This window comes from Hippoglossus hippoglossus, chromosome 16 (genome assembly GCF_009819705.1).
Source record: "Hippoglossus hippoglossus isolate fHipHip1 chromosome 16, fHipHip1.pri, whole genome shotgun sequence".
Classification (NCBI taxonomy): domain Eukaryota; kingdom Metazoa; phylum Chordata; class Actinopteri; order Pleuronectiformes; family Pleuronectidae; genus Hippoglossus; species Hippoglossus hippoglossus.
Window position 1 is genome coordinate 21,251,611 of NC_047166.1, and position 26,654 is coordinate 21,278,264.

The 26,654-nt window shown below is 40.7% G+C and overlaps 1 protein-coding gene across 1 annotated transcript; it reads right to left on the reverse strand.

Annotated features, from left to right (window-relative positions):
- On the reverse strand, nt 1-26,654 carry hace1 (HECT domain and ankyrin repeat containing E3 ubiquitin protein ligase 1). Its single transcript, XM_034612356.1, has 24 exons — nt 26,331-26,654; nt 24,006-24,060; nt 23,795-23,884; nt 22,424-22,528; nt 21,116-21,191; nt 20,829-20,960; nt 19,712-19,794; nt 19,402-19,498; nt 19,191-19,292; nt 19,005-19,111; nt 18,310-18,460; nt 16,276-16,580; nt 13,624-13,692; nt 13,394-13,481; nt 12,129-12,240; nt 10,332-10,429; nt 10,122-10,209; nt 9,853-10,002; nt 9,222-9,418; nt 6,137-6,268; nt 2,898-2,996; nt 1,766-1,836; nt 1,567-1,680; nt 1-209 (listed from the first exon to the last, which is right to left on the reverse strand). The coding sequence occupies exons 1-24, from the start codon at nt 26,419-26,421 to the stop codon at nt 107-109; spliced, it is 2,715 nt and encodes a 904-aa protein (XP_034468247.1). The 5' UTR covers nt 26,422-26,654; the 3' UTR covers nt 1-106.

Here is a 26,654-nt window from a genome sequence, read left to right on the forward strand (position 1 = left end):
TTTTTTTTTGTCAAAAGCAGTACCTGACAACTAAATGAGCATGTGTGGAGGTGGGATTGTTGCTTGGGTCTGCAGCCTCTCATGGCAGCAGGAACTGATGTGATGTTTACGCCATGGTGTAGCCGTAGCTCCCACAATGCAGAGCTACCAGCAGCCGGTCTCTCAGAACCTCCTGACTCGGGTATTCTGGTAGTTTCAGCATGTTGATACTGCAGAGGGGGGAGAAAAAGTGAGTCGGGGTGCTGGGGGAGGGGTACGCATGGTCAACACTGTGGTCATGATGGCTCATATGAATTATCTGATGCACATTCCACCATGCAGAAATCTCTCCCCGCTTTCTAAGTGTGCCATCAGTGTACGTGAATGACACTACCTAGTGGCTCTGAAGAGACATACTGCCCTCTAGTGGTATCTCCGGCTGTGGAGGCTGCAGAGTGACTTGTACTGTCTCTCTTTGTCTGTTTAGTCCTTTTTTAATCTTTAACAGGGTGGAGGGGAGAACGCGAGGGATGGTTAGAACACTTACTTGGTTCCAGGGAAGAATAAAGCTCACAGTTCTGCTGAGCGTCGTTGCCAGCACAGTAAAAGTGTGGCACTGAGCCACGGCTGTAAGACCATCTAAGCTTAGTGTAACTGCAGTTTAAGACTAGGGTCTAGTCCAAAGAAACACATCAGTGCTCATTTTATATTCTTATACTGTGGGGGTTGTTCAAAGTGTCTACTGCCACTGAAAATAACTTTGGATTTAGAAAAGTTCAAAATGTGAGAATAAAGGGTAGTGTAGTGGTCTATTTTGATCGGGTGTTTGAAGAACACAATCTTCCTATAATTTCCCTGAAATAAACTGATATGTTTGAGGATTCATAGGAAATCTGTGGCAATGACAAACGTCATTCCATAACAGCCGTACCAAAGTGTGATCTTGTAAATGCTACTGCCACCGTATTGACAGGAGAAACACTGGAGAGCATTTGGCGTTCACACAGGCGTTTGGCATTTGGCGCTGACCACCTGCCACTGTGGTTTGAGTGTTTGAGTGCACTTAGCGCTGAGCGACGTTAATACCAGATCAGAACAGGGTCTAAATTGCCCAAAGGTTTGACTGAGTGTGGATGGTTGTAAGTCTCTGTATGCTGGCCCTGAGATATGATTGCGTCATGGCGGCAGCGACCCCACCTATCACTCAATGTCAGATGAGACTCGCAATAACCCAGCAATAAATAATAAATAATATGGTTCTTTTTGGAAAACTGACAAGGAAATTATTATAAAATGGAAAAGACGCACAAAGGAAAATATACAGTATGTGTTAAAAAAGAAACTAAAACACTGAATGTCTCTCTGGGGAACTGATGTGTGACTGAGAGCAGAGCAGCTGAGCCAGTCTGCTACCGTACGTGATTTGTGGGCAGGAAAAGGCAAAAAACTAAAAAGCCAACTGAACCAAGACAAATCAGTGAACACACTCTTGAGACCATGACAAGTCAAGGATTGCAGAATGAATAAAACCGGTCTGAAGAGAACTAAGACAATGCAAGGAGACTGACAGAGAAATAAAGCGATTACCAGGTACTAGAGGTAGGTAGAAGGTTGGAGGTGAACGGCACTGCAGCAATGGTGAACTTTTGTAAACCGCTGCCGCCCATCAGGTAAGCAAAACCGCCATGAGGAACCCTGGAACTGAGAAATAAGGTTACATCACTATAACAAACACTCACACGCATTTTTTATATCAAGAACTATAGAATACATGCAACAGACAAACCTTCCAGTGACAAACTGAAGCATAAGAACTCGTTCCTCCTGGGTCAGGCTCTTCACCACCTCCCAGAACCACTGAGAAAACAAAATGCAGACAGGGTTAGCTGATGGCTAAACAGAGACAGACGCAGTCCGACATCCCAGAGGGGGAGAGGTTGTTTTGTTTCTCCACAAGGAAGTGACATGAATACAATTCTGCCTAGTCTGTGCTCAAGTAAAATGGATCCTGACACTATATCGGGGAGTATTGGGAAACAATTTCACCTTAATCTTCTTTAACATCATCTTCATCATTTTTCCATGGAAATAAGTATATATATATATTTGTCTTTGAGTGGTGACTTAGTTGGATCTATATTACCGTAGGTCATGAGTCCATTAAACGTTATGTGTAATAACTAAGAGGACCCAAGAAGAAACAGCTCCGGCTGTGTCAAACATCACTGAAAATCGATGTCCAACTTTTCCAGGTATATTCGGGTTGGGAAACTCATGAAAAACTCTATTGTTAACATTTGATGATTGGAAACAGAAACTGCCCTCTTCACTCGTTGTTTTTAACCGAAAAAGATGCTCAAGTCTCTAGTGCTGAGCTGAACTTGCATATTTATTTAATTCACCCTCCAGGTGAGTCAAAAAAAAACCAAAACAAGTCATGAAGCAGAATAATAAACTTGCCTTTAAATCCAATTCAATTTTATATCCAGATTCTGGAACGTTTCACTCACACTTTTAAAAATGAAGCAACCTTTGATGAGTAACGGCTGCGAGTGTCAGAGTCAAGTGGTAAAGATCCAATGTGTGGGCTCATCTGGCTCTAAAACTGTATATATGCAGACATAAAGCCTAAGGGAGGAGAAGGCAGGAAAACTGAAGTTTTCTATCAGCCGCCTGGAAAATAATATGTAGTGAAAGTTAGAAATAGTTTAAAGTTTGATGACACGTTGCACCATGTATGGCATAAATAATCTGCAGCTTTCCTTAAATATTTCTTAACAAATCCATAAATGCAATAAGGTAACAGCCTGTGTGTAACGTCAGGAAAACCTAACTGGTGAACATCAACGTGACTAAACACTATTGTCTGGTGTTAAAGGATTCAGTCCATGTGGCAGGTGGAAGAAACAAGAGCCCACCTGGATGACGGGCTCCTGGGGGTCGTAGCCACTAGTGTACTCAGTGTTCCTGTACCAGTCCTGCACATCGATCTCCGGCATCCCTGACAACAGGAGCTCCTGTACGCACACGTATGCACCCAAACACAGACAAAGAAAGACACACACACACACACACACACACACACACACACACACACACACACACACACACACACATACACAGCTTGAAGCTAAAAACTATAAATTAAGACATTGACAATTAGAAAAGGTGAAAACTAGTAAAGAGAAAGAGGAAAAAACTAAAACTGTCTGCATCTGATTTAATGAATACAGTGCAGCGTGATTGTTAAGCTGGTTATTTAAGGATGGCTCTTTGCCTGCACTGATCATTAGGGACACACAGACCTCTCTTTATCCCTTGCAATACTGATTCAGAATATCTACCATAACTGAGCACTGATCCTCTCCCAGCGCTCTCTTTTTCTCACACTTTAAACCTCTGCATGTAGAAACCATCTAAATCATTTTTACAAATAATGTGTCAAAACCTGAGGTCAGGAATGCTATGCAAACTACAGTTGGCTGTCAGCTGTGACTAAAACTGTAACTGACAGCAGACATGCTGAATTGACTAAGAAACAGTATTTATTTTGGATCCTCCAGTCACCCACCTACCCACCCATGTTTTGCATGAGGACAACAAAGTTTCCAGTTGGTGCTTGCTTCCCGCAGAGTTTTCACTTGTTTCTTTGTTTTCATGAACTTAAAACGTCTGTACAATATAGTTTGTTCTCAATATGTTGAGAACTATCAGAAGCAGCGGATTAATTCACATTTGGTGCTCAGGAGAGAATCTGGGGCAGCAGGACGACGTATGTGAGTTAAAATTAACCTCAGTGTGTGTGTTCATTGTAATGTGTGGCTCATTGATATGTGTATAAGTTGTTTCAGGACAATAGAGCTCTATTGCCCAGAGGAATGAGATATATGAGGCGTTGGATACACATGCAGTAAAATACAGTAATTGTTGGTTTGGCTCTGCCAAGTTTTTTTGTGACCAACATTTTTTTGTTGTATTTTTTCCTTTAACTGATGAGGGTGCAGTGGAGTAACATAAATGAGACTTTATGTCCTCATCCAAGACACAGTGAGTTAAATAGTTTCTCTTCACTGCAGATTCTGCAGGTTCTCAATCGTGTCATAATTTTGTTCAAAGTGTAATTCACATTTATTTTTAATTTTAATGGATACATTTTTAGTTTACACACACATACAGGGTCCCTTTCCATGTGCCAAGACCCTTTTATCTTTGACAATGGAGAACGATGCACTATGAACAGTTGTGGAGTGAACTGACATAAATCCAGCCTGAAGCCAAACAAAGAAAATCAGGCCAAGATGCAACTACAGGTAATGTCCTGTATGACTGTGGTGGAAGCTCTCAGGGCGACAAGGTGCCAGTGAGACTGAAATAAGATTGAACAAACTGAAAAAGAAAAGCAAACACTGCTGCGGGACATAAACATGTTTAAAACACAAAACTGAAACCCTTGAGAACAACAGTACAGTTCAGTTGGAGGATGTTCAGACTGCTTGGAGGAATAAAAGAGGGAAAGAGTGACATCTGTAGTGAATTAAATGACATATGATCACCTGTGGCTATACAGAACTGGGGAAAGCAAAAAGCAGAAATGCGCACTAATCTGCTGCTGACCTGTTTTAATGTTGTGCCTAATCAGTGTGAATTAAAGATTTAACAACCTCAAGAACAAAAATTATCGCACTGTGGTTGTTTGCCTCCTCCAACCAGTGCAGTTTCCATGTACACATTTATTTTCCAGATTCATATAAGGTCACTGTGCCCTTTGACCACTGAAATGTATCACTCCATCTTTGAGACCAAGAGAGAACTGATGACATTCCCTCAAGCAGCCGTGAGATATCACTCTTAAGAGGCCTTTTTTTGAGGCCACTGTGACCTTGACCTTTGACCACCAAAATCAAATCAGTTAATCCAAGTTAACATGTGTGCCAAATTTGAAAGAATTCCCTTGGGATGGTCCTGGGATATTACATTCACAAGGCAGAACAAGTGTTTGAGAGGTCACAGTGACTTTGACCTCCAAATAAGGTCCTCCATGAGTCAAAGAGAATTGTGCCAGATGGAATGAATTTCCCTACGGGGCAGTCCTGATATACCACAACAAAATCTAATCACTTCCTCTTTGAGTCCAAGTGAACATTTGTACCAAATTTGAAGACGTTCCCTCGAGCTGATCTTAAGATATCATGTTCAAGAAAAACATCCACATAGTGTGTGTGGCCACCGTGACCTAGACCTTTGACTCCAAAAAGGTCAAGTGAATGCTCGTGCCGAATGGGAAATTTCCACGAGGCGTTCTGGAGATATCACATTCACGAGGCAAAAGACTGTGCTCACAAGGTCACAGTGACTTGACCTTTGACCACCAAAATCGAATCAGTTCGTCCTTGAGTACAAGTGAATATTTGTACCAAAATTTAAGAAGTTCCCACAAAGCAATCTTGAGATATCACGTTCCCGAGAATGGGACGGATGGACAACACAAAAAGATAATGCCCGCACAGAGGCATAAAAAGACTAAACTCAAAATCTCTTCTACACTTTATGAGTCCAAAAATCACTTGGTGTTAACATGCCTACAATGTGGGAAAGCTCAATAGAATAGTGGTTATGGGATGGAAACCCCACCATGAGTTTAGCTTATTTCATTCTCATTTTTTTGTCAATGAAATTAAATGTCAATGACAAAATTGAATATTACCATCCTTACCATTTAAACTGCATGTACACTGATAATGCTGAAAGAGTGTGAGAGTGTGTGTGAGAGTGAAACGGCTACAGTGCTGATAAAACACAAAACAGGGCCTATCAGTTACCAGTTGCCCTCCAATGACAGCATGACCGAGGAATGTCCAACAAATCCAGGGTGGGATAATCATCATGCTACACTATTGATCCTCGCAGGAGTGAGGACAGGGAATCCCCTGACACACACAGAAAAAAAACCCAGAACCCCTCTAATGGAGTTAGACAAGAGGGAGGAGCTTCAAGGTGACCCCCCCCAGACAAGGCTAATCAATCCCTGCATCAGAGCCGAAGCCGAGCAGGGTGGCAGGCTCAGGGGGACGAGAATACCAACTGTGAAAGACGAAAGAGGAGAACAGACAGAGGAAAAGGTATAAAAAGACAGGAAGGTCAGAGGACGATGACTCACCAATTCGTATTCGTCGAAAAGCTGGACGAGTGAGGCGAGGATGAAAGTGTGGAATCCTTGTAGGAAGGCATTTATCTGAGGCTGGATGGCTCGTGTCATCCTCAGCTCCGTTACCAGCTGCACGTACTCTTCCTGAGAGAGGACACACACACACACACACAATGTTCAAAGTCCACAGATACTGACGGACAAGAGAAACAGACACAATTCATACATAGTTATTCGTCCTGCTATTCTCTGCTTTATGAGACAGTGCCATCTGCAGGGACCCTGCAGCACTGCAATCTCTAATTAGGACTCCTCCAGGCAAAAACCTATAGGAGAGGGTTCAATCGATCATACAAGACCAACTATGGACAGAGGGGAATGGTCATTAACGCCACCGTCAGCCACACTGCTGCAGCATGAACCCACAGAAATATTCAAAACTTTTAAGTGAATAACTACAAGTTATTGTCTAGTGTTCTCATCAGAATCTAAACCAATTCTGGGATTATATTTAAAAACTAATCAGGAAAAAAGGGCAGGGATTTATTTTCTTTTTGATGATTTGAGATAAGGACATATTTTGCCTTAAATCATTATCAAAATATAATAACAATAATAATAGTAATAGTAATAATAACCAAATAATTATTTATATTTGTTTATGATGACAGAAATAAAAGCAGGCGACAAATAAGCAAAATATGATTATATATAAATAAAACAGTAACTGAATAACCAACAATGTAATAAATAATTCCCTGAAAAGCAGTTCTGAAAACGAGAGTTTTTAAAAGATGAAGCTCTGATATCCTCAGGCAAGTCATTCCAAAATCTATGTGTTGCCCCTTTGTTTCTGAGTCTCCATTTGGAACAATGAGAAGATCTCAGGGGACTGTAGGCGACAACCATTAGTCAGAAATGTAACTTGAGGCATGACCTCTCTGGGCTTTACAAGCAAGCAGTGGAATTTTGTGCTGGAATTTTGTAAGAGCAACAGGTCGTCAGTTTAGAGAGGCCATGGTCACAGAAATGGGGTCATGTCTCTTTGCACAGGGTAAAAAGTCCAATCGACTGGTATGGGTGATAATCAAAGAAATGATCTAGTATAGAAATGTTTCCTGCTGTGCTGAGTTATTGTTAAGGACAATGATCCAAGTCTGTTAGAGATCTCTGTATCTACTATCGATGATCAGTATTCCAGAAATTGTATGACATCCACCTATGGGTGTGTTGAAGACAGTTATGAAGCTTGTCAGTATTTTTAGATCTGAATGAGGGCTTGGCGATGTGACTTCAAATCAATATCACGACTATTTAAAACTTTTACCTCAATTACAATTAATGAACGATTATTTTATGCCTCCCCCAACAAGTGACTCTGCTCCTCTGCTGTTTTCTAATCACTCAGACGTAGAACTGATCTTTATAATAACCCGCTGGATTCATATTTATGTTCATGGATAAACGGGGTGTCGCTTCTTCTGCAACAATGAATATAAAACACTGGGCTGCGTCATAATCTGCGGGAATAAATTCTCTCCTGTCTGCAGGAGCCTGTGTGTGTGTGTGTGTCTGCTCATCTCAGACGCTCTTCAGACAAACTGACGATCACATTTGTTTAGTTATCAATCAATGATGTCGGATCATGAATCCGGATCGTACTGGCTGTGCGCGTCACCCTACGTCTCGAATTGTGTTTAGAATTTGAAAGTAAACTTCAAGTACTGTATGTGTCCTAATAACTTCTGATTAGTGCTGGTGTTTATTGTTAAAGTGTAAAGTGAGCACAGGTCAGCGGGGGTGTAAGGGGGGGGGACATGCGGCAGGGTGATACAGCACGAAACGTAGCAGAAGCCTGACATGAGCAATATTCTGTTGGTTAGAGGTTATAAGTATCGGTATCTATACATTTGCGGTTAATTGCACAGCCACAATCTGAATATAACATAAAAATGAAAACTGATAGTATGTCTTTGATACTGTGACATAATGAGCATGTACATGAAAATTGAGAGTGGGATGAGAACTAAGCCTTGAGGTGCCTTGTAGTCCTGGGGTCATAAATATCCACATAGACTCCTGTCCTAGAGTAGGACCTGAACCATTGAATCAAAGGCTGCGCTAAGAGAAAACAGACTGATAGCAACATCGGCTGACAATAGAAAGTCGATTATGACCTTAAGAAATGCAACTTTTACCTGAGTTCGTTTCTCAAATGGTAATTCTGGCCTTTACTTGAGTAATTTGTTATGAGAGTAATTGAAGGCTATTTTTACTCACTGCATATATGCAATGGAGACAGGCTAATCATTTCTGAAAATCACATTTATTATTGATGTTGTGAGGAATTATGAAAGATAAACTCAAGCATTAGAGACAGCGAACGCAGCAAGTATGTAAATTATGGTCTGGGAGGAGCGTAACGCGGCAGGAAGAGGGAAGGTCAGGAGGAGCGGTTTGCTTGACTTCAACAACTTATTTATACCGTGGCTTTAGGAAGATGACTATTAAGAGTTCTAGAAGGTTGTATCAACCCCACCTCAGATTCAGCCAAATGTAACAAAACTCATCAATCAGCAGAACCACGGTCTTAAACATACAACAGCAAAAGCAACCAAAGAGATTTTCAAGGTACAGAGGTGGAAGATCCTTGACAAGCCAAATCCATCACCTGATCAACCAAGCACAGAACCTGAAGGACCAAACCAAACCACACTTCATCAGCAGCACATTGAAATGACGCTTTTATATTTTGTGCTTATGACTGATTAGAGGCAGTGTCTCCTTGAACAGCACAATCATCAGAAAGCTAATATAAAAGTATAATATAATAGTTCAATATAATATCAATGAAAACATTCAGATAATTTTGTATCATTTCAAATCCAAACAAAGATATGGAAGTCAAGCCTGGGTATAGTATAAGGTCTTTATGCATTACTTGAAAAGAGTATAAGTAAAATATTACTTATTTGAAATTAATTGATTCAAAACTTTGTACAGAAAGTATTATAATAAAGTCTCAGCACTGCCCCCTGAGCCTGTTCTTTCACCAAACAAACACAGTTCTGCATTGTATTGGCACTGTGTGACTGACCTTGTTTTCCTGGGTGACCAGGATGCTGGTCCCTCCAGGTTTGAGCGGCACTTCCTCCATCGCCCCGAACACGTCTGTCTCCACAGAGAAGGTGAGCTCCAGACCCAGATCACTGATGTCGTTGTCCAGGATCCACTGCAGGTTCTTAGCATACTCTGGATCAATGGATGATACATCCTGGTAGCTCACTGGGATACCTGGAAAACACACACATGTTAACTATAGGGTGGAAAGTCATGATCACTGTATACAGGAAGATATATTATACTTAACCTGAAGCAGATCAGATACATAACAAAGCAGTTAGGAAACTATATTTTTTAAACTTACAGTAGAAACGTTTTTTTGCCTGTATGTGCGTAAGTTTTAAACACAGGGCCTAACCCTAATCCATTACTTTACCCATGTACTGAAAACAACCACCCTGAATACCTTTAGTACAAAAAACAATTTGTGTTTTTGAGGCAAGATCTGAAGTTTTACAGAGTATATTTGTATGTAATGTATAATCTGAATTAACTATTGTAGGAAAATGTATTTGCCTCCACAATATTTCCATTTGATGACTAGAGCCATAAAACCATGATAACACATTTTGAACTTTGCCGCCATCACTTTCTCTCTCTCTTACCCAGTATGTGTTTGTAGAAGGAGCGGGTAAAGTAGATGTTCACCAGCTGTCGATGGTACATAGCCAAACCCAGGATATGACCGGCAAACCGGAAGTAGTTCAGATGGTCTGGGTTCACTGAGGAGTTCCTGTTGGGCTGAAAAGTGGTTCCTGCGAAGTGAACGCACACACAAACACACACAGACACACACACACACCCCTTCAATCCACATGATAAAGGTCTGCTTCTCACAGTGAATGTTATCGAGTAACAGGAAAACGTCAATTACCATCAGCTGACTGAGTGAACAGGGCATAGTCTGGGTTGATGATCTCATTGGACAGGACGTCGAACCACTCCCGAACCACACCCTGACCCTGGAACACACACACAAGACCACTCCACTTAGGATTACATGAGACATGGAAGTGGATCATTGTTGGTCCATCACAGGTTTTATTTCTGACAACTCATGCAGTGGCACAGGTTAGAAACCCACCATGCCCTCCTCGCCGTGGAAGCGAACAGCAATGCCCTGTTTGAGTTTCTCGTTGGTGGACTTGGAAACCATCTCACAGCTGCTCCTGAATATGGAGTCTGTTAGTGAGATAGAAGAGCAGAATTTGAATTTTGTGTAACATAGCTTGAAAGAGAAAGAGATGAGGAGGCAGACGTAAAATACAGTGGTTAGGTTCGATGCTGCATCCTGTACTTTCTGTGACAAACTCAGTTTATTGTCCTGTTATTTATTAACAAAAATACAAACCTTTCAACCCGACAGCTGTATTTATGTTGTGTAACATTAGACTTCACTCTTAATGACAGAGTCCATCTTTTTTATGTGGGATTCAAATCGCTGAACCCACACGTATGATTTTCGCAGGAAGTGGTGCGTGCATGTAATGATGTGATGCAGAGGCATGTATTTCAACAATGCAGCAGACAAAAGTTGATGCTTACTTGATTGATGCGTGTTGATTGCCTTCAGTTTTTGTGATGTCATTTTGAACAGAACCACAAGAGATCGATTTTGAGTCCTATTTGATTCCACATATTTACACAAAGCTATGGAGAAAACTGCCATGAATATTGATTGTTATTTACAGCGGTCAATAGCGCTGAATGTGTGCCATGCCCTGGCTGACCAGGACGCTTGACCCTACAGGCGCCTGTGGATTTACCCAATGATTTAGACAGTGTAGGTTCCTGTGCACCAGTCAATAACTGGCAGGAGTCACAGGGAGGAAGATAAATATTCAAGAATGCAGTCCAATTATCATTGGATGCAAAATTTGTAAATGCTCTTGAGTGCAGGGTGACTCATCAAACGGTAAGAGAAATGACAATAATTTTGACTTAACAATACTATGATAGTGGCATTTTGACAGATTTGACAAATTAGAGGAGATAAATGAACAATTAACACAGAAACACATAATTAAACCTGACTTCCTATGAAAAACCTTAAATTACCACCAGTAACCACTGGTGTCACCAAACCAACCAGGAATGAACTGTTAAAACTTAAAGGCCTTCAGTTGTTAATAACGACATTAGAACATTATTAAAGGTTCAGTGTGTAGAATTAGTGATATCTAGTGGTAAAGTTGCATGTTGCAGCTAAATACCCCTCACCCTCCCCTTCCAAACATGAAAGAGAACCTGTGGTTGGCTTCAGTTGTCATAAAAACTCAAAGGTTTGTCTGGTCTGGGCTACTGTAAATATGTAAATATAAAGTATTTAAATATAAAGGGTCCATTCTAGGGTGAAGAAAACAACTATTCATACAATTTAGATGATCACACACTTGTGAAAACATCACTACAATTATTTTATATTCAATTTCTGCCAATAGATCCTTTTCACCTAAATCTTACACACTGGACCATTTGAAGGATGTTCATTTATTTATATTAACCACTGCTTTGTCGTAGTGGGGCTACCAACAGAGGTGTGTATATGTATCTAAGATGTAGGTGACACACGTTTTTTATAGTCTTACCTTTATCTGCAAAAACCAACACAAATACAGCTGAAACAAAACTCAACCTGTATGACGCAGATTGCAAATCCAATTAATGAAACTTTCAGTGAGGAGCTGTTTTGGCATTAACTTGGTCCTAAAGTGAGACTAAATGTTCCCACTGTCCCAACAACTAGCAAATATCCTTCAGAAACTCATTCTCATCTCATTCTTGCTAATAAGCCAGGCAACATTACACTGGAGAGTGCATTATATTTCCTCCCCTGACACATGAACAGCGGAGGGTCTGTGGTGGTAAGAACAGTTTGTACCTCTGTGGATGAGGAGGATGTCGTTCTCGTTGACCGGACGATGAACCATGTCTGAGTCTGGCTGGCCGGCCAGCAGATGCTCGTAGAACCACTCACAGCGATCCTTGAAGGGCTGAGAGGGAAAACAAGACTTCACACCACAGTGCACAGCACTTTTCTTAAACTAATTACCACTTTACTGTGCTTTCAATGCTCAGACTGTGGATTTTTCAGCCTCCACTGACGCCTCAGAAAGCTTTCGGTTCTGAAATACAAAGATGAAGCTAAAGTCTATTTGCATAATACTGTATATGCCTTTGTTCTCTAAGCACTGGAGGAAGAGTGAAAGATGAGAGAGAAAGGCTTTTCCCCCTGGGGCTTTCGGTGCGCACTAAGAGAAGAATCAGAAGATGAAATCAAATTCGCCAGGTTAAAGCCTGCAATTAAAACAAGAGCCTGCTCCCAGGCAAGACACAATCCATGGGTAACGAGGCTCGAACGCTGCATTTCAAATATGAACGCTGCAGAGCGAGTGAACAGCACACAACTCAGAGCAGCACTTAAAATTTATGAAGCCGTATAAATGGAACTTAAGACAAGTGTTATCGCCGTGGTTGTAACACAGTTAAATGATCCTGAAGTAAAGACACAGGACTTTCAAAGTCACTTTCTATAAAGTCCCCAAAGAGACAAACATACAGACACAGAGGGACTAAGAGCTACTTGTCAAAGTTGAAAAATACAGAAAAATGGAGTGAGTACTTTTGGATCCACAGCATAGTTTACATAACACAGAGGTATGGTGATGAGAAAATGTTTATGTACTTTACTCAGCTTGAGAAGAACTACACCTACTCAGCAAACACGAGTTTGATTTACAATGTCAGAAAAACAGACCGATTAAAGCTCAGATTTCAATGGTTTGGACGATTTAGAACAGGTTTGAAGTTCCCATCCCTGATAGAAAGCACTCAAATGTAAAAATATAGTCAAAAACATTTTGAGGCACCTGCAGATCTGTTGATTTGTTTGAAGCTGGAGTGTGTTGCAAGTCAGCTCGGAGAGTTTATATATCGAACGGTCTGCTGTTAGACAAACTTCCTATAAGTGGAAGAGTTGCTAACGTGGTTACTTCTCTAGAAGTGTGAGCCGAGCTAAGATAACTCCAAAAGCACAACGCAGAATGGTCAATGAGGTTAAAAAAAACAAGTCAAGTAGCTGAAGAACCATTGATTAACATCTATATTCAACAGTCTACCACACGCAATTTATGCATCATGTCTTACCTGCCCCTTAATTATATGCATGAAGCGTGACATTATCTCTGGACACTCCAGGAGGAAGTGGAAGTGGTTAAAGATGATCTTTGGATTCCTGTGCAGAGAGAGGAGGAGGTGAGAGAGCAAAGAGACAAACATGCAAATAAATTGAGAGGAAAGAAGGTGCTGGATCAATATCCATTCTCTGAGTATGGTGTGAAGAGGCTGATGCGTGACAGAGGGTCACACTGACTCACCTGGTTACAAAACACTTGAGCACGTTGTCATGCTTGCAGACAAATTCAATGAAGCGAGGGGACGTCATTCTGTAAAAGGAAAGAGAGGGAGGTGAAGCGTGAGGAGGAGTGAGAATAGAATAGAAAAGAGACAGGCAGCAGCAACTGTTTGACAGTAGGATCCCTCGATTATATCTAAAAAGTAAAAAATCTCTAAACTGAAAAGGATCTTGGACCATAATAGAAGACTGCGCTCATCCAGAATGCCAATAGAGAGGAGGGTAAAAAGAGCAAGCACAACAAAAAATAGGAAGAGAGAGAGAGCTCATTTTAGCAGGCGAGTCAATAACAGGCCTCTACTGGCAGTTAATTAAGCATCTTTAATGATCTAATTGCTTATAATTATGAAGAGACATAAATGTGGGAGCAAACAGGAGGTAGATGAGGCATGGCTGGTCACAGTGGGAGCTGTCTCAAGTTGTTACAGAGATATAGTGATACCTTTGATTAGACTGATACACACTTCTGCAGAAAAGTTTCAGGGGAGGCTACTGATTGGTCCCAAATTTATTCTGCAGCACGGCAGTGACCCCAAACACAAAGAACTATCTTTAGAGACAAGTGGAACGAGGAGTCCTGTCAGAGTTTGGCCCCCACAGGGGATATGATCTCAACATCATGAAGTCAGTCATATGAAAAGATGGAAGACATTGAGACACAGAGGGACAATGGCAAGGTCTTCAAGATACATAGAACAGCCTGCCTGTGCACATGTGTAATGAGTATAATGATTGATGTTTTAGTCAGTCTGATATGAATGTGATAAATTACAAGATTGATGTAGCAATGGGTCACACTACACTGGAGGTCAATGGGAAGCAGTAACAGTAGTAGTAGAAATAGAAGTTGTGATAGAAGTATAAGCAGTAGCAGTAACTAGAATTAGTAACCTGCGGTTGTATGCCTCTGCCAACTAGTGCAGTTTCAGTCTGCATACATTTTTTTTCTGGACCCACCTGAGGTCACTGTGACATTTGACCACTGAAATCTAATCAGTTCATCCTTTAGTCCAGGTTAACATATGCACCAAATTTGAATCCTTTGTGAGGGGTCAGTGACCTTGACCTTTGACCACCAAAATCTAATCCCTTCATCCTTGACTCACACTGAATATTTATTCCAAATTTGAAGACATTCCCTCCAATGCCTTTTTGAGATATCGTGTTCACAAGAATGGACTGGATGGACGGAAAACCCCAAAACAAAATGCCACTGGCCAATGGAGGTCTCCAGCACGGTGGCATAATAATCAGTTTGATAGTAGTATTAATAGATCATCTATGACAGGAGTTCACAAACCTTTCAGCCCCAGACCCCCAAAAAGGACAAAGATGTGTGAACCCCCACTATCTCCAAAGGTGGTTGAAGCAAGATAATATAAGATATTGATTAAAGTTATGTTGTAAAAAGTAAAAATAAAATAAAAAAAATATAACCACCAACATGTACACTTGGCAATGTTTCCTTTGGTGCTGAAAATGTACTTGCTGCAACTGTTGCTGTCACTAATCTGACATTATTACCTCAGAGGTCAGGGGAACAAATACAATCTGAAGGCTCTATTTGGCTTTCATTTGCATTGGTTTTATTTCAAATTAAAACTATATTTTTTTTTTAATGTCTTATATAATAATGTTATATAATAATAATATTATAATGGCATAAGTATGCAGTTTATAATTATTTCATTTAATATATATGTTTTTTGCCTTTTAAAAGGTTTTTTGGTTGTTGATGATTAAGGGTGTCGCACCTTGTTAAGCCCCATGAGGTAAATTGTGATTTGTGAATATGGGTTATACAAATTTAATTTTAATTGAATGTGATTCCTGACCTACGGCGTCCCAACCACTAGTTCGGGAACCATTGATGTATAGAGGTGTTTGCAGTCGAGTTATTTCTCTGGCCTTGTCACTCCTCCCAATGACACACTAAACTCAGCACAGCACAGATTAAGTGTGTGACAACCCCACGCAGCTTTCTACTGAGGAGATATTCAGCTTTGTGTCTGTCTTTAGTGTCTTTCAGTCATCCACAATCATTCACACAGAGCAGATACGCTTCTGTTTCAGAGGAATAGCACGAGTTTCATTTCATTGCAGCAACAGCGATTGAGTTTTGAGCTATGAGCGCTGCCAAAACGCCTCCTACACAACTGCAGGGATGTTTCTAAACACATCTGGAGTGACAGTGACACAGGACTGAAGCTGCTGCTGCTGCTGCCAGCAAATGTGTTAGATTCAGAGCCTATGGAACATAAGAAATACTATACGAACAACAGAAAGTGAACATTGATATAACATCAGATATAGAGCACTAGTTCAGTGGGGGTAGAGGCAGTAGTACTTGCGTTGTAAAGAAGCAGTAGTCGCAGTAATAGTTGTGAGTATAGCTGTAGTCGTATGTCAGAAGTAATAGTAGTAGTGACAGTGGTACATAAGAAGCAGTATCAGCAGTAGCATATTGGTAATAGTGGCTATGAGACTAGCAGTAGTGAAAAATGATGAAAAATAGATTTTCTTGTACTGTATAGTGGGAGAAATGTTCCAGCAGTAAGTGCGTCTCTGTATATTGAGAGATCTGAAGGCTGACACATGAAAGCTGAGCACACACCCTTGTGGCATCTGACAGGAGCAGCACATGTAGAAGGCCTGGATCACAGCACTGAGTCGATTGGCTGTCATGGAGATGACGTCCTCCCCGTCAGCGTAGACCTCTGTTTCCATGACGATCGGAGGGTCCAGCAAGGAAGGAAGCTTTGGTGCGGAGCCAGAGTGGTCAACCTCCCGCTGTTTGAGGAGCAGAGAAGCTATCTCACTCCCGGAGGAGGAGGAGGATGGGTTCTTCCTGTTCCTGTCCAGCTCTGTAGAGATGAGCACTAGCCACTCATCCAGGGAGTGCCACAGCAGCTCCAACGGCTGCAGAGAGGCACACACCCACACACACACGCACACACACACACAGACAGACAGACAGGAGGTGAGAGGTGCACAGGCCCAGAAAGAAAACAAAGCGAGTGATCCATGTAGGTGTTACAGCAGAGGAGTGACTTTGGCCTTTAAGGCTTAATTCAAGGCTTTGGCACCTTTTCCACATCACGTGGGGTTGAATTAAGATTAGTTTCAAAGAAGTACAAAGCTCCAGGAAGCCATGAAAGTTCTGACTTCATGAAAAGATCATTGTCAGGAACAATATCCGGATTGTTAAATAACCTGGTTGGTTCATCCAAAATACAAAAACTTTGTATTATTTCCTTATTTACCTCTTACACTACCTAGTAACACATTTTATTTATTAACATATGTATATTTTATATACAGCATATTTATTATGAGTATTATAATATCTGTGAACAATTTTGTTTCCACATCAATAGAAAGGAGGTATACAGAAGTTTAGATTGTAGAATTTATAACAGTTGAACATTTTAAAAAGTATAATCCACACATTCTGTTGTTTACTGGGACTACTTTCTGTGACAGAATTAGTCTCTTTGAGCATGAGTCCTGCATGAGGTGTTTTGGGGGTTTACACTAGAGCAGAATCCACTAAGTTGCTACAAGAATTTTTAGAATGAGAAATATTTATAGAATAATTAAATGATCTACAACAGCAACAAAAAAAAACATTTTGGGACTTGGTTTGCTTTCTGTCCTAATTTTAATCATTGTCTTTTTTAAATTGGCAAATGGATGTGAAGGCCCAAACATTGCAGTGACTAATTCCTCCCCTCTTTGTGTTACATGTATTTTACAGGTGAACTTTGACAGAGTAATGTTAATGCAGATCACAGTCACACAGTCCAGGAGGATGAAGACCCCAGGTAGTAATAACAATAATAATAATAATAATAATAATAATTTTAACTTATATAGCGCCTTTCAAGAGACCCAAGGACGCTTTACATATGTCCATGGGGACAGAGATGTAGGGTTGGACAACAGTGAACTATAGACTATGAAATGTGTTATAAGCTGCTTTCAGACATGTACTGAATGCCGAAGACTCTCAGTTCTTTCTCTGGAGGAGGTGCATGTGTGAACATAAATGTCAAAGTGAGAGCCTCCAGATTATCTGGGGACTTTCTCCGCATGGACCCCTTGTACAAAGTCTGCAGCAAGTCAGGGGAATCCAACGTGAAAGCACAGCGGGGGAGCGCTGGATTCACAGCGAGCAAGAAGGGGAGTTGTCGATGTGACAGACGCAGGGAAAAAAAAGAAAGAAAAAAAGAAAACAAAGACGATGATGTCTACAGAGTTCGTGGTGTCTGTGTCTTTTCAAGAAAATCGTGCGAAATCTGCAGTGGAATTAATACGTCACTTCCTGCCTCTGCACCCAGCTGCTCCCCCACTTGCTGAATAAAGCAGAGGATGTGTTGCTCCTGCTGCGTTGTGCATGTGTAAAAAGCAAACTGCGGGTAAAGTCCGTACCCAATTCTCCCGACTTTATCTGCAAAATCCATGTCTGAAAACGGCTATACTGTCGAGAAAATGTACTCTCTGAGAGTTCACCCCCAGCAAAAGGTAAAGATTGTGACTATATTCGTGTTTTTGGAACATTGTGCTATTTTCCCCATTTCCAATTCCTTTTTTAGGAAGGAAAACCAATTTCCCAGGTGTGCATAGATAAATGTGACCCCCAACTCACCTTAAAGACCTGGCTGCGAGGCGTCTTGTTGCCGTTGTAGCACATGTCGTTGCCGTTGTTGGGTGACGAAGGCCCGAGGCAGAACACGTGGCAGAAAATACGAACGATTCTCAGCAGGCTCTTCATCTGAGCTTCGAAACTACTGGACAGGCTGAGGAGGGACAGAGGGGAAAGGAGGGACTGTCAGGCATATCTCAGCATTTAGTTTGTATGAACTACATCAAACTAAACCTACTGACACAGAAACAACAGCTGCATTGTAGGGAGGCACACTGTATTTTTTCTGTTTGTGATGCCATGTGTCTATAGTCAGTGAAGGAGATAAATACTGATATCTCTGAGTCATGATACAGGAGGAGGAGGCTGTTCAATTAACTATAATCTATCCTGGTTTCAAATTTTATATATATTATGATGAAAAAAGGAGATAGAAACCACAAATTCAGTGTGTTTTATTCTAAACTTAGACAGAGCAAGGCTGTTTATCTTTGTGGTCGGCTTTGCGAGCCACATTTACACACACATGTACCTGTATATTGAGACATGGGCAGTGGTATAATGTAACAAAGTACATTTACTTTGTTACTGTACTTAAGTACATTTTTCATGATGTGTACTTTACTTAAGTACATTTATCTTTGGGTACTTTTCCCTTTTATTTATATCTTCTTCAGTATTGACTGTATTGATTCTACCTGAGAAGTTTGTGTCCATTGGTGGTCCCCACTTCAGCGAGACTAGTCAAGATCCTCTGGTAGTGACTGTCACTCTGCTGAGAGACATGCTCCAGAACCTGCCTGAGCTAAACACACACACACACTCAATACACATGTATAAAAGGGCTTATCAATGAATGTAGTGACAAACTGGTTGCACTGTACCATGCTCTCTTTAATCTCATCATTCTGTGTCATCTGGATGAGGGTCTGGAAGAGTCGGGCGTGATGTTGGATGAGGATCTCACAGGTCTCCCCATATCCACCCTGATGAACACACAGGAGGAACAGGAACCACAGGAGCTTATGAACGTGAACAGAACAAAACAACACAAAGAAGAAAAGTACAGGAAAGGTTAAGGTGACAAACGCTCACCTGCACACAGAGATCCAGAGGAGTGATTCCATTCTTGTCAGCCAGGTATTTGGCACTTCGAGAGAGCAGGATCTGTGCTGTGTCTCTTTGGCCATGGCTACAGAAGAAAGGCAAGTTTCAATACAAGCAGAACAACATGTACTGACAAAAGGTAAATGTGAATATTTGAGAATATCACACGCCTTAATACTTCAGCACTATTTTAACCTGTGAATTAATAAGAATAAAGGGGAAGAGAAGAAGAGGTGAGCTATGACCACAAAATGACACAACAGCACTACTGTGACATAACTGGTGACATCACTGATACCTGCAGGCAAAGTAAAGAGGCGTGGCTCCAGAGACGTTTGGCCTGTTGATGTCAGCTCCGCTGTCCAGAAGGCACAACACCGTCTGTCCAGACACAACACACACTCACTCTCACTTACTATAATACTGTCATGTTTCACTGACATTCTGAATAACAATGTCAGTTATTATTATAACAAAGTAATTGTACAATGACAGTAATTGTCATTGTACAATTACTTGATTATCAATAGCATAAAGGGTTATAAAATAAGAAAATCTCTCTATCAAAGGATAACTATTACAAAGTAAGTGTGGTTTCAGTGCTTTCATTACAATCACTTATAATAGTACTGTACCCATCTGACATTACAGAGTAGCTACACTAAAAATGACGGATGAAACTACAGAAATAAGACACTAGAATTACAGAGTTATCCTTCAAAAATTGTGCGTTCTGTGACACTGAGTGAAATATTTCTCTTCCCATAAGGCCGAGCTCTGACAGCGGCAACATGCACTCGCTAAGAAACTGGGAACTCCCTCTGCTGTGGCTAGCTAATGACAGGCTGCATCATTTGGTCAGCATTTATTTCTGCAGCTGCTGTAACTTAACAAGGATGTGGTCGCTTGGCATTGTAGATGAGTCATTCCTGAATACAAAATATGTCACATGTGATAGAAGTATCATGTTCAAATCCTGGGTTTACCGCACTGTCTTGGTCAGTTTTACCATCTTAGGTTCTGTAAAGAAAAGAATAGCGATCTAGGCACAAACACAGCTACATTCATGGCCAAGTTTCATTTTGTCAACAGTCAGAAATAACCAGCTACAGCAAAGTACATGGCCACTGAGCGGTTGAGGATAATGCCAAGGCTCATGGGGAAATATGGATAAAAGGAAATGCAAAAATAATCTGAGGCAACACAAACAAGCTGACCACTATTTTCACTTCCACTAAAACTAAACATTGGCTGCCTTCAAACTGTTTACTGCCCATAAACGTTATGCTACAAAGTCCTGAAACTCTAACAAATAGTCCCTGACACAAAAGCCATTGCCAAGCTTTGAGTCAGGGCTAAATTTATACAAACAAAAAATGTTTTAAATGTGTTCTATATAATGTGTATTTTCTCACTGTTTTGTGTCCGTTCTGACAGGCTACATGTAGAGCTGTCTGTCCCATGGCATCCTCCACATCCACATTGGTCACATGCTGGACCAGATCATGGAGGAGCTCCGTCCGCCCGTTCACTGCCAGCCAGTGGATCTGCAGCAGAGGTTCACATACTGACTACAGGAGTTCATTAACCACCAGTAACATAGATAGAACATCACGGTTGTTTCATAAGCAACAATGAACACAGGGGTTTTAAGATATTCAGCACAACATGAGCCACAGCCAGAGGATTATCGTCCACTCACAGCAGTTAGTCCCTCATTGTTGCAGATGTTGACATCAGCATTATATTCCAATAGTTTGCCCATGCACTTCTTCTGTCTGAGGGAACAGTGGAGGGAAAGTGTTTAGTAACAGTATCATCACACACTAGTGCTGCCCACGAACAGTCCATGAGTCAATGCATCAGTCATGAAGACCCTGAATCGACTCACATTTTGTCAGTCGATACATTGAACTTCTTTAATTTGTATTGTTCACAGAGCAACGCAGGGCAGGCTGTGATCTTTACAGAACCACAAAAATAAACGTGATGGAAACAGAGAAGCATGATGGGAACTAAGGCCAGCGCAGCACCAGACAGAATGACGCAGGGCTGCACCATTCGTGTCTGCGACGCTCTCAGCTTCAGTGTTCACTGTGAAGGCTATAATGACTTTTGAACCATAAGCTGGTACAGCTTCCTCTACTGCCGTCCACTGTGACTGAGTTTTTGGGGGACACAAACAACACAAGCAAGAAAATGCGACAGTAGCAGCAACATCTTAGGCCACAGTAGCTCTCAAACGAGACAACCAGCTGCTGCTGAGGGGTGTGTAAGGCAACATACCCCTTGAGCAAAGTGACAGTAGAGTTAAGCAGCAAAAATACAATAAAAATTACATATTGTCTTGTAGATGGATACAATTTTATGTTTAGTCTGAAAATGTTTCTATTAGTCTAACCCAGTAATAGCTGCTACACTCTATACTACAGTGTCTGTGATACAGGAGAGAGAAGTGAACAGTCTTAGACCATAAGGAGTTGGACAGTTGCACATTCAATCTGAAATAAAAATGATGGATACTAGATTTAGGTGCAGAGTCTTAGCTTTAATTTAATTAGGTTTACATCGATAGTGAAAGAACTGTGTGTGAAATGTAGACATTTTAACACAATGACGAAATTATTTGAAAAAATTGGACAAATTAAATGTGAAACGTTAATGTAGCGTCCATTACTTTTCTTCGGGCCTGATGAATAAAATGTGCAACTATCCAGGTGCTTATGGTCTGAACTCTATCACTTGAAAAATCACTATGGGACCTTTTTCAAGACAAAAAAGGTTTTTGACTCAGTGGCAACATTTCTTAACAATATTTTGAAAATAATAGTGGTTGCAAATACTTCACAATACAAAATTCCCAAAAGAAAATTATTCAATGTGTTTTTTCACCACCAAAAGGCACTGTGAGCATTTGTGAGCTGTAGCAATGAACAAACTTAAACATGAATTAAAACGGAGCAAAACAGCAACATGTAAACAGACATGAAAAGCAGCATGAGGCTCATACCCATTCCTGGCAGCGAGATGCAGAGGGGTACAGCCGGAGATGTCCTGGTAGTTTGGGTTGGCTCCTCTCTTTAGCAGCAGAACCAGACACTCCACGGACCCACAGCTGTACAGAGAGAACACACAACAACTTAGTCTTCCTACAGACACAAACACCCAGTCTGCTCAATGTGTGACAGGTCAGTGTCGTCAATAATACAATAAACAGCACTTTCATTTGATTTTTTTAAATAAACCTTGATGTACGAAGAAAAAATTTCTACAATACAAATTCTTCTGAAAATACGGTGTGTGAGAACAACATGTTGTCATTAAGGATGCTCAAAACAATATTTTCGGTACCAACAGTTACTGGATTCGTGAGGCTGATGCAAATATTAATCTCTGGTAATTAAATAACTACAGGATGAAAAACCTATTCATTACATAAACTATTTTCAGTAGGGGGGACATTTCAGTGATGAATGAAAAGCATCAGAGGGGCAATGCATGTGTGCTGTATACCCCAATCAAGCAATGTTAACTTCTATATTGCGATAATGATGTCATGATGAAATCATTATGAAACAGCAGTGGTATGTCATTATCCAAGCAAATTATCATAATTTTTATTTATAATATTTATTGATATAAGCTTAGTTTTTAAGAAGATGACAAGATATCTTGGAAAAGGTGTTTTTCAGATGTTATTTTTGTGTAACTTAATCTTGACTGATCAGCTCCAAATTTCTATCTAGGGCTCGACATATAACAATATCAATAACTATTGCAATATTATTGTCATCAATATAATAAAAGTCCAGTATATATTTTAATATATTGCCCCTGCATCACACAGGTAGGAGATATAACACATAACTGATCTCCTAAGATTTGTAAAATGTTTGTTTGTCATTATGAAGAGTTTAAAACCACAACCTTTACTCAGGAGCAAAAATCTGTCTTTAAACTTAACAGAAATAACAATGTGACATTTAACTGTCGATTTCAACTTATATGAAGATGTATATCTTCATATAAGTTTTGGCCTTACTGTCTAATTTAATTATCTGGAGATGCCCTGTCAAGTAATATTCCCATTAACTATAGTTTGGTGAAAAGCTGTCCATCAACTCAAAAATGTCTCTGGTGGACAAACTATGCAACTGATAAAACAAATTTATTCAAATTTCTTTTGGCTTTCCTGTTCCATAATTTCTACCTATACAGCAATAAGCTACTATAATCAAGTCTAGCTCTAAAATGAGGCCCCCCATGTCCTCACACACTTATAGAGACAAGGATACACCTCACTCAGACATACTTAAATACAAGTCCCAGAATTCAGTGGTGAGCTCAGTTGTGATTAAGAACCGAGTGAACAATAGCTTACTTGGCAGCGATGTGCAACAGACTTCTCTTTACACGTCCAAAGGCGTAGTTCACATCAAACTTGGAGTTGAGCAGCAGCTCTGTCACTGACCTGTTGGAGAAGAGGATGGAGCAAGTCAATGACAATAACACTAATTCACTGTAACTCAGCAGTGGTATCAGACCAAGCCTGTTACTACTGGTAAATCCTCTGAATGTGCCACAGTGCTTACCTGTGCTGGTCAGCCATGACCATTGGCATAAGAGTGTACACAGCAGTTTCATTGTCTGTGGAGGGGAAATAAAACCATCAGTCAAATTTAGACCTCGTGTTTTACTTCAGCGCATGATAGGACCTTGTGTGTTGGGTCAGTCGACGACAATGAAATTATTATTATTAATTATAGTTCAATCGATTGATTATTTGATTGAGTGGTATCAGTTGTTAAATGAAACTTTTGTCAGTCATCTGTCAGTTGCAGCCTCCCAAAACTGAAAAAATTTTTTTTTGTGTTTTATAGATTTAAATTTGAATATTTTCATGTTGTGAACTGTTAATCAAATAACATTAGACATTTTGAACACGCACAGTGAGTGTTTTAGGGAGCCTGGATGAAGTTAAACTCTTCACAGTCTGATGTGGAGGAGGAGCTGAACTGGAGCTTTATGTCCTGTAGTTCCTGCTAACTGCCACTAGATGTAGCCAAAGATACAGTGTAAAAACATAGTACTGACTGACTCACACATATACGTTTCACTCTTCACGCAAATGTTGTGTGTTGCTACACATTCAGACGGAGTTCTTACAACACCTTTGGCACTACACATGGATATTCAACAAAACAGCACGCAGCCATTAGATGTTTGTTACTGAAGGTGGGGGGTGATCCATGGGAGAGCCTTGTGTACCATGGCTCTGTTGTTAAGGTCTTTGGAGGTGATTAGATTAGTTGTTACTAGAGATATATGGGTTGAACGAGGAGGTTGCGGGTCTGACCTTTGAGCTCCTTCTCCTCACTGCTCCAGCTGTTAGAGGTAAAAGCTACAGTTTAGTTTCGAGCCCAACCAATTTATCTTTGTTTAGAGTATATATTTGCTGATATGTGCCGATAAGAACACTTTCATTTAGAAGAACACACATGTTTCTTGCTTGAAAGATGTATGTTAATTTATATCTTATTTCCAAGTTCTATATATTTAGTTTTCTTTTTATTTATGGTTATTTATAAAAAAAAAAGTTTAAGGTAAAAATATCCATTCTCAATCAATGTTTTTTATCATTAGGAATCATACGTATAAGACAATATATATGTATCCGAATTTGTTTGCTCCCTAATATCAGTATCAGTCACCAAAAATCCAAATTCACACATGAACAATCATAACAAACTTGTATTTATGTCAGTTTATGCTGCATGATTTCCAAACTACTCTTACACATAAACATGGGTAAGTGGATGTTTATATAAATCTTTCACACATCCCAGTAGCTCATTTGCTCCTACTAAGTCATGATAAGATGACACAGAAAGTCATGCGCTTGTCATGTTGCATAATAAAGAAACGTGTTCTCGAAAACCTACAGGACGTTGTGTAGGAAATGATTTTATAGATTTTTATGATAGAGCCCTGGTTCCTGTTGTCAGGTCAGACTGAACAAAACTTAAACTGCTGGATTTGTGTGGAAGCTGACAGACACAAACAACGTGTAGTGCAACACATTAAACACACACTACTGTGCAGCTGACAGAGTGCCTGTGACAAATACTTACAATCACTGTGATCATCACCCAGTCTGAGACCTCACTGTAAAGTCTCACTTTGATATTACTGTGAAACCTCATTATGAAATCACTGTCACATCACACTGTGGCAGTGATTTCAGACAGTGAATTGTAATTGTCACAGTGAGGTCACACTAAGGTATCACAATGAGGTATCACAGTGATGTCACAGTAATGCCACAGTGATCTGTCAGTGATGTCACAGTGAGTTGTCACAATGATGTCACAGTAATGTCAAAGTGAGGCTGCACAGTGATTTCACCTCATCATAAAACCTCAATGTGACATCACTACGAAATCACCATGACACTTCATTGTGACACCTCATCCTTGTGACATCATTGGTACATCAATTACACACTATGATTAAACCTCATTGTGACATCACTATGACGTGTTACTGCACCTCACTGTGACTGTGACCTCACTGACGCCTCACTGTGACTATGACGCCTCGCTATGATGCCTTACTGTGACTGTGACATCATTGTGACATCACTATGAAGCCTCACTGTAACTGTGACATCACTGACACCTCACTGTGACTGTGACATCATTATGAAGCCTCACTGTAACTGTGACATCACTGACACCTCATCGTGACTGTAACGCCTCACTGTGACGCCTCACTGTGACTGTGACATCATTGTAACATCACTATGAAGCCTCACTGTAACTGTGACATCGCTGACACCTCATCGTGACTGTAACGCCTCACTATGACGCCTCACTGTGACTGTGACATCATTATGAAGCCACAGTCAGTGTTGTTACCTTCAGGGAGTTCTACTGTCCTGGCCCGGCGGAGGGACCGAGTCAGCCGGCTGAGCTGTACGTTGAGCTGCTCCATCGCCCGTTCCATCATATGTGAACGTCCACCGGGAAGAACCTCAGGAACAGCGCCTCGCCGTCGGGTTTAGCGGGTCCTAACGTGTCGGTGTCGCTCCTGGGCGTCGCCCATGGGCGCTGGCAGAAGAGGAACCGTGTCTCCGACGGACGGTAATTTACTCGACACTCATTTTTGTCCTATTGCCTCACTGCTCTGCTCGTTCACCTACAGCGACTGACCAAGCCTCTGTTACTTCCTGTTGTGATGAC

Bases quoted from the DNA above. Each gene is read 5' to 3' on its own strand.
- hace1 (XM_034612356.1), bottom strand. From the start codon at position 26,421: ATGATGGAACGGGCGATGGAGCAGCTCAACGTACAGCTCAGCCGGCTG. The intron at 23,885-24,005 runs GTAAGCACTGTG...CTTCTCCAACAG, and splicing joins GTCATGGCTGACCAGCACAG to GTCAGTGACAGAGCTGCTGC. The intron at 13,693-16,275 runs GTGTGTGCTCAG...TTCCTTTTACAG, and splicing joins TCCTGTCAGATGCCACAAGG to AATGACGTCCCCTCGCTTCA.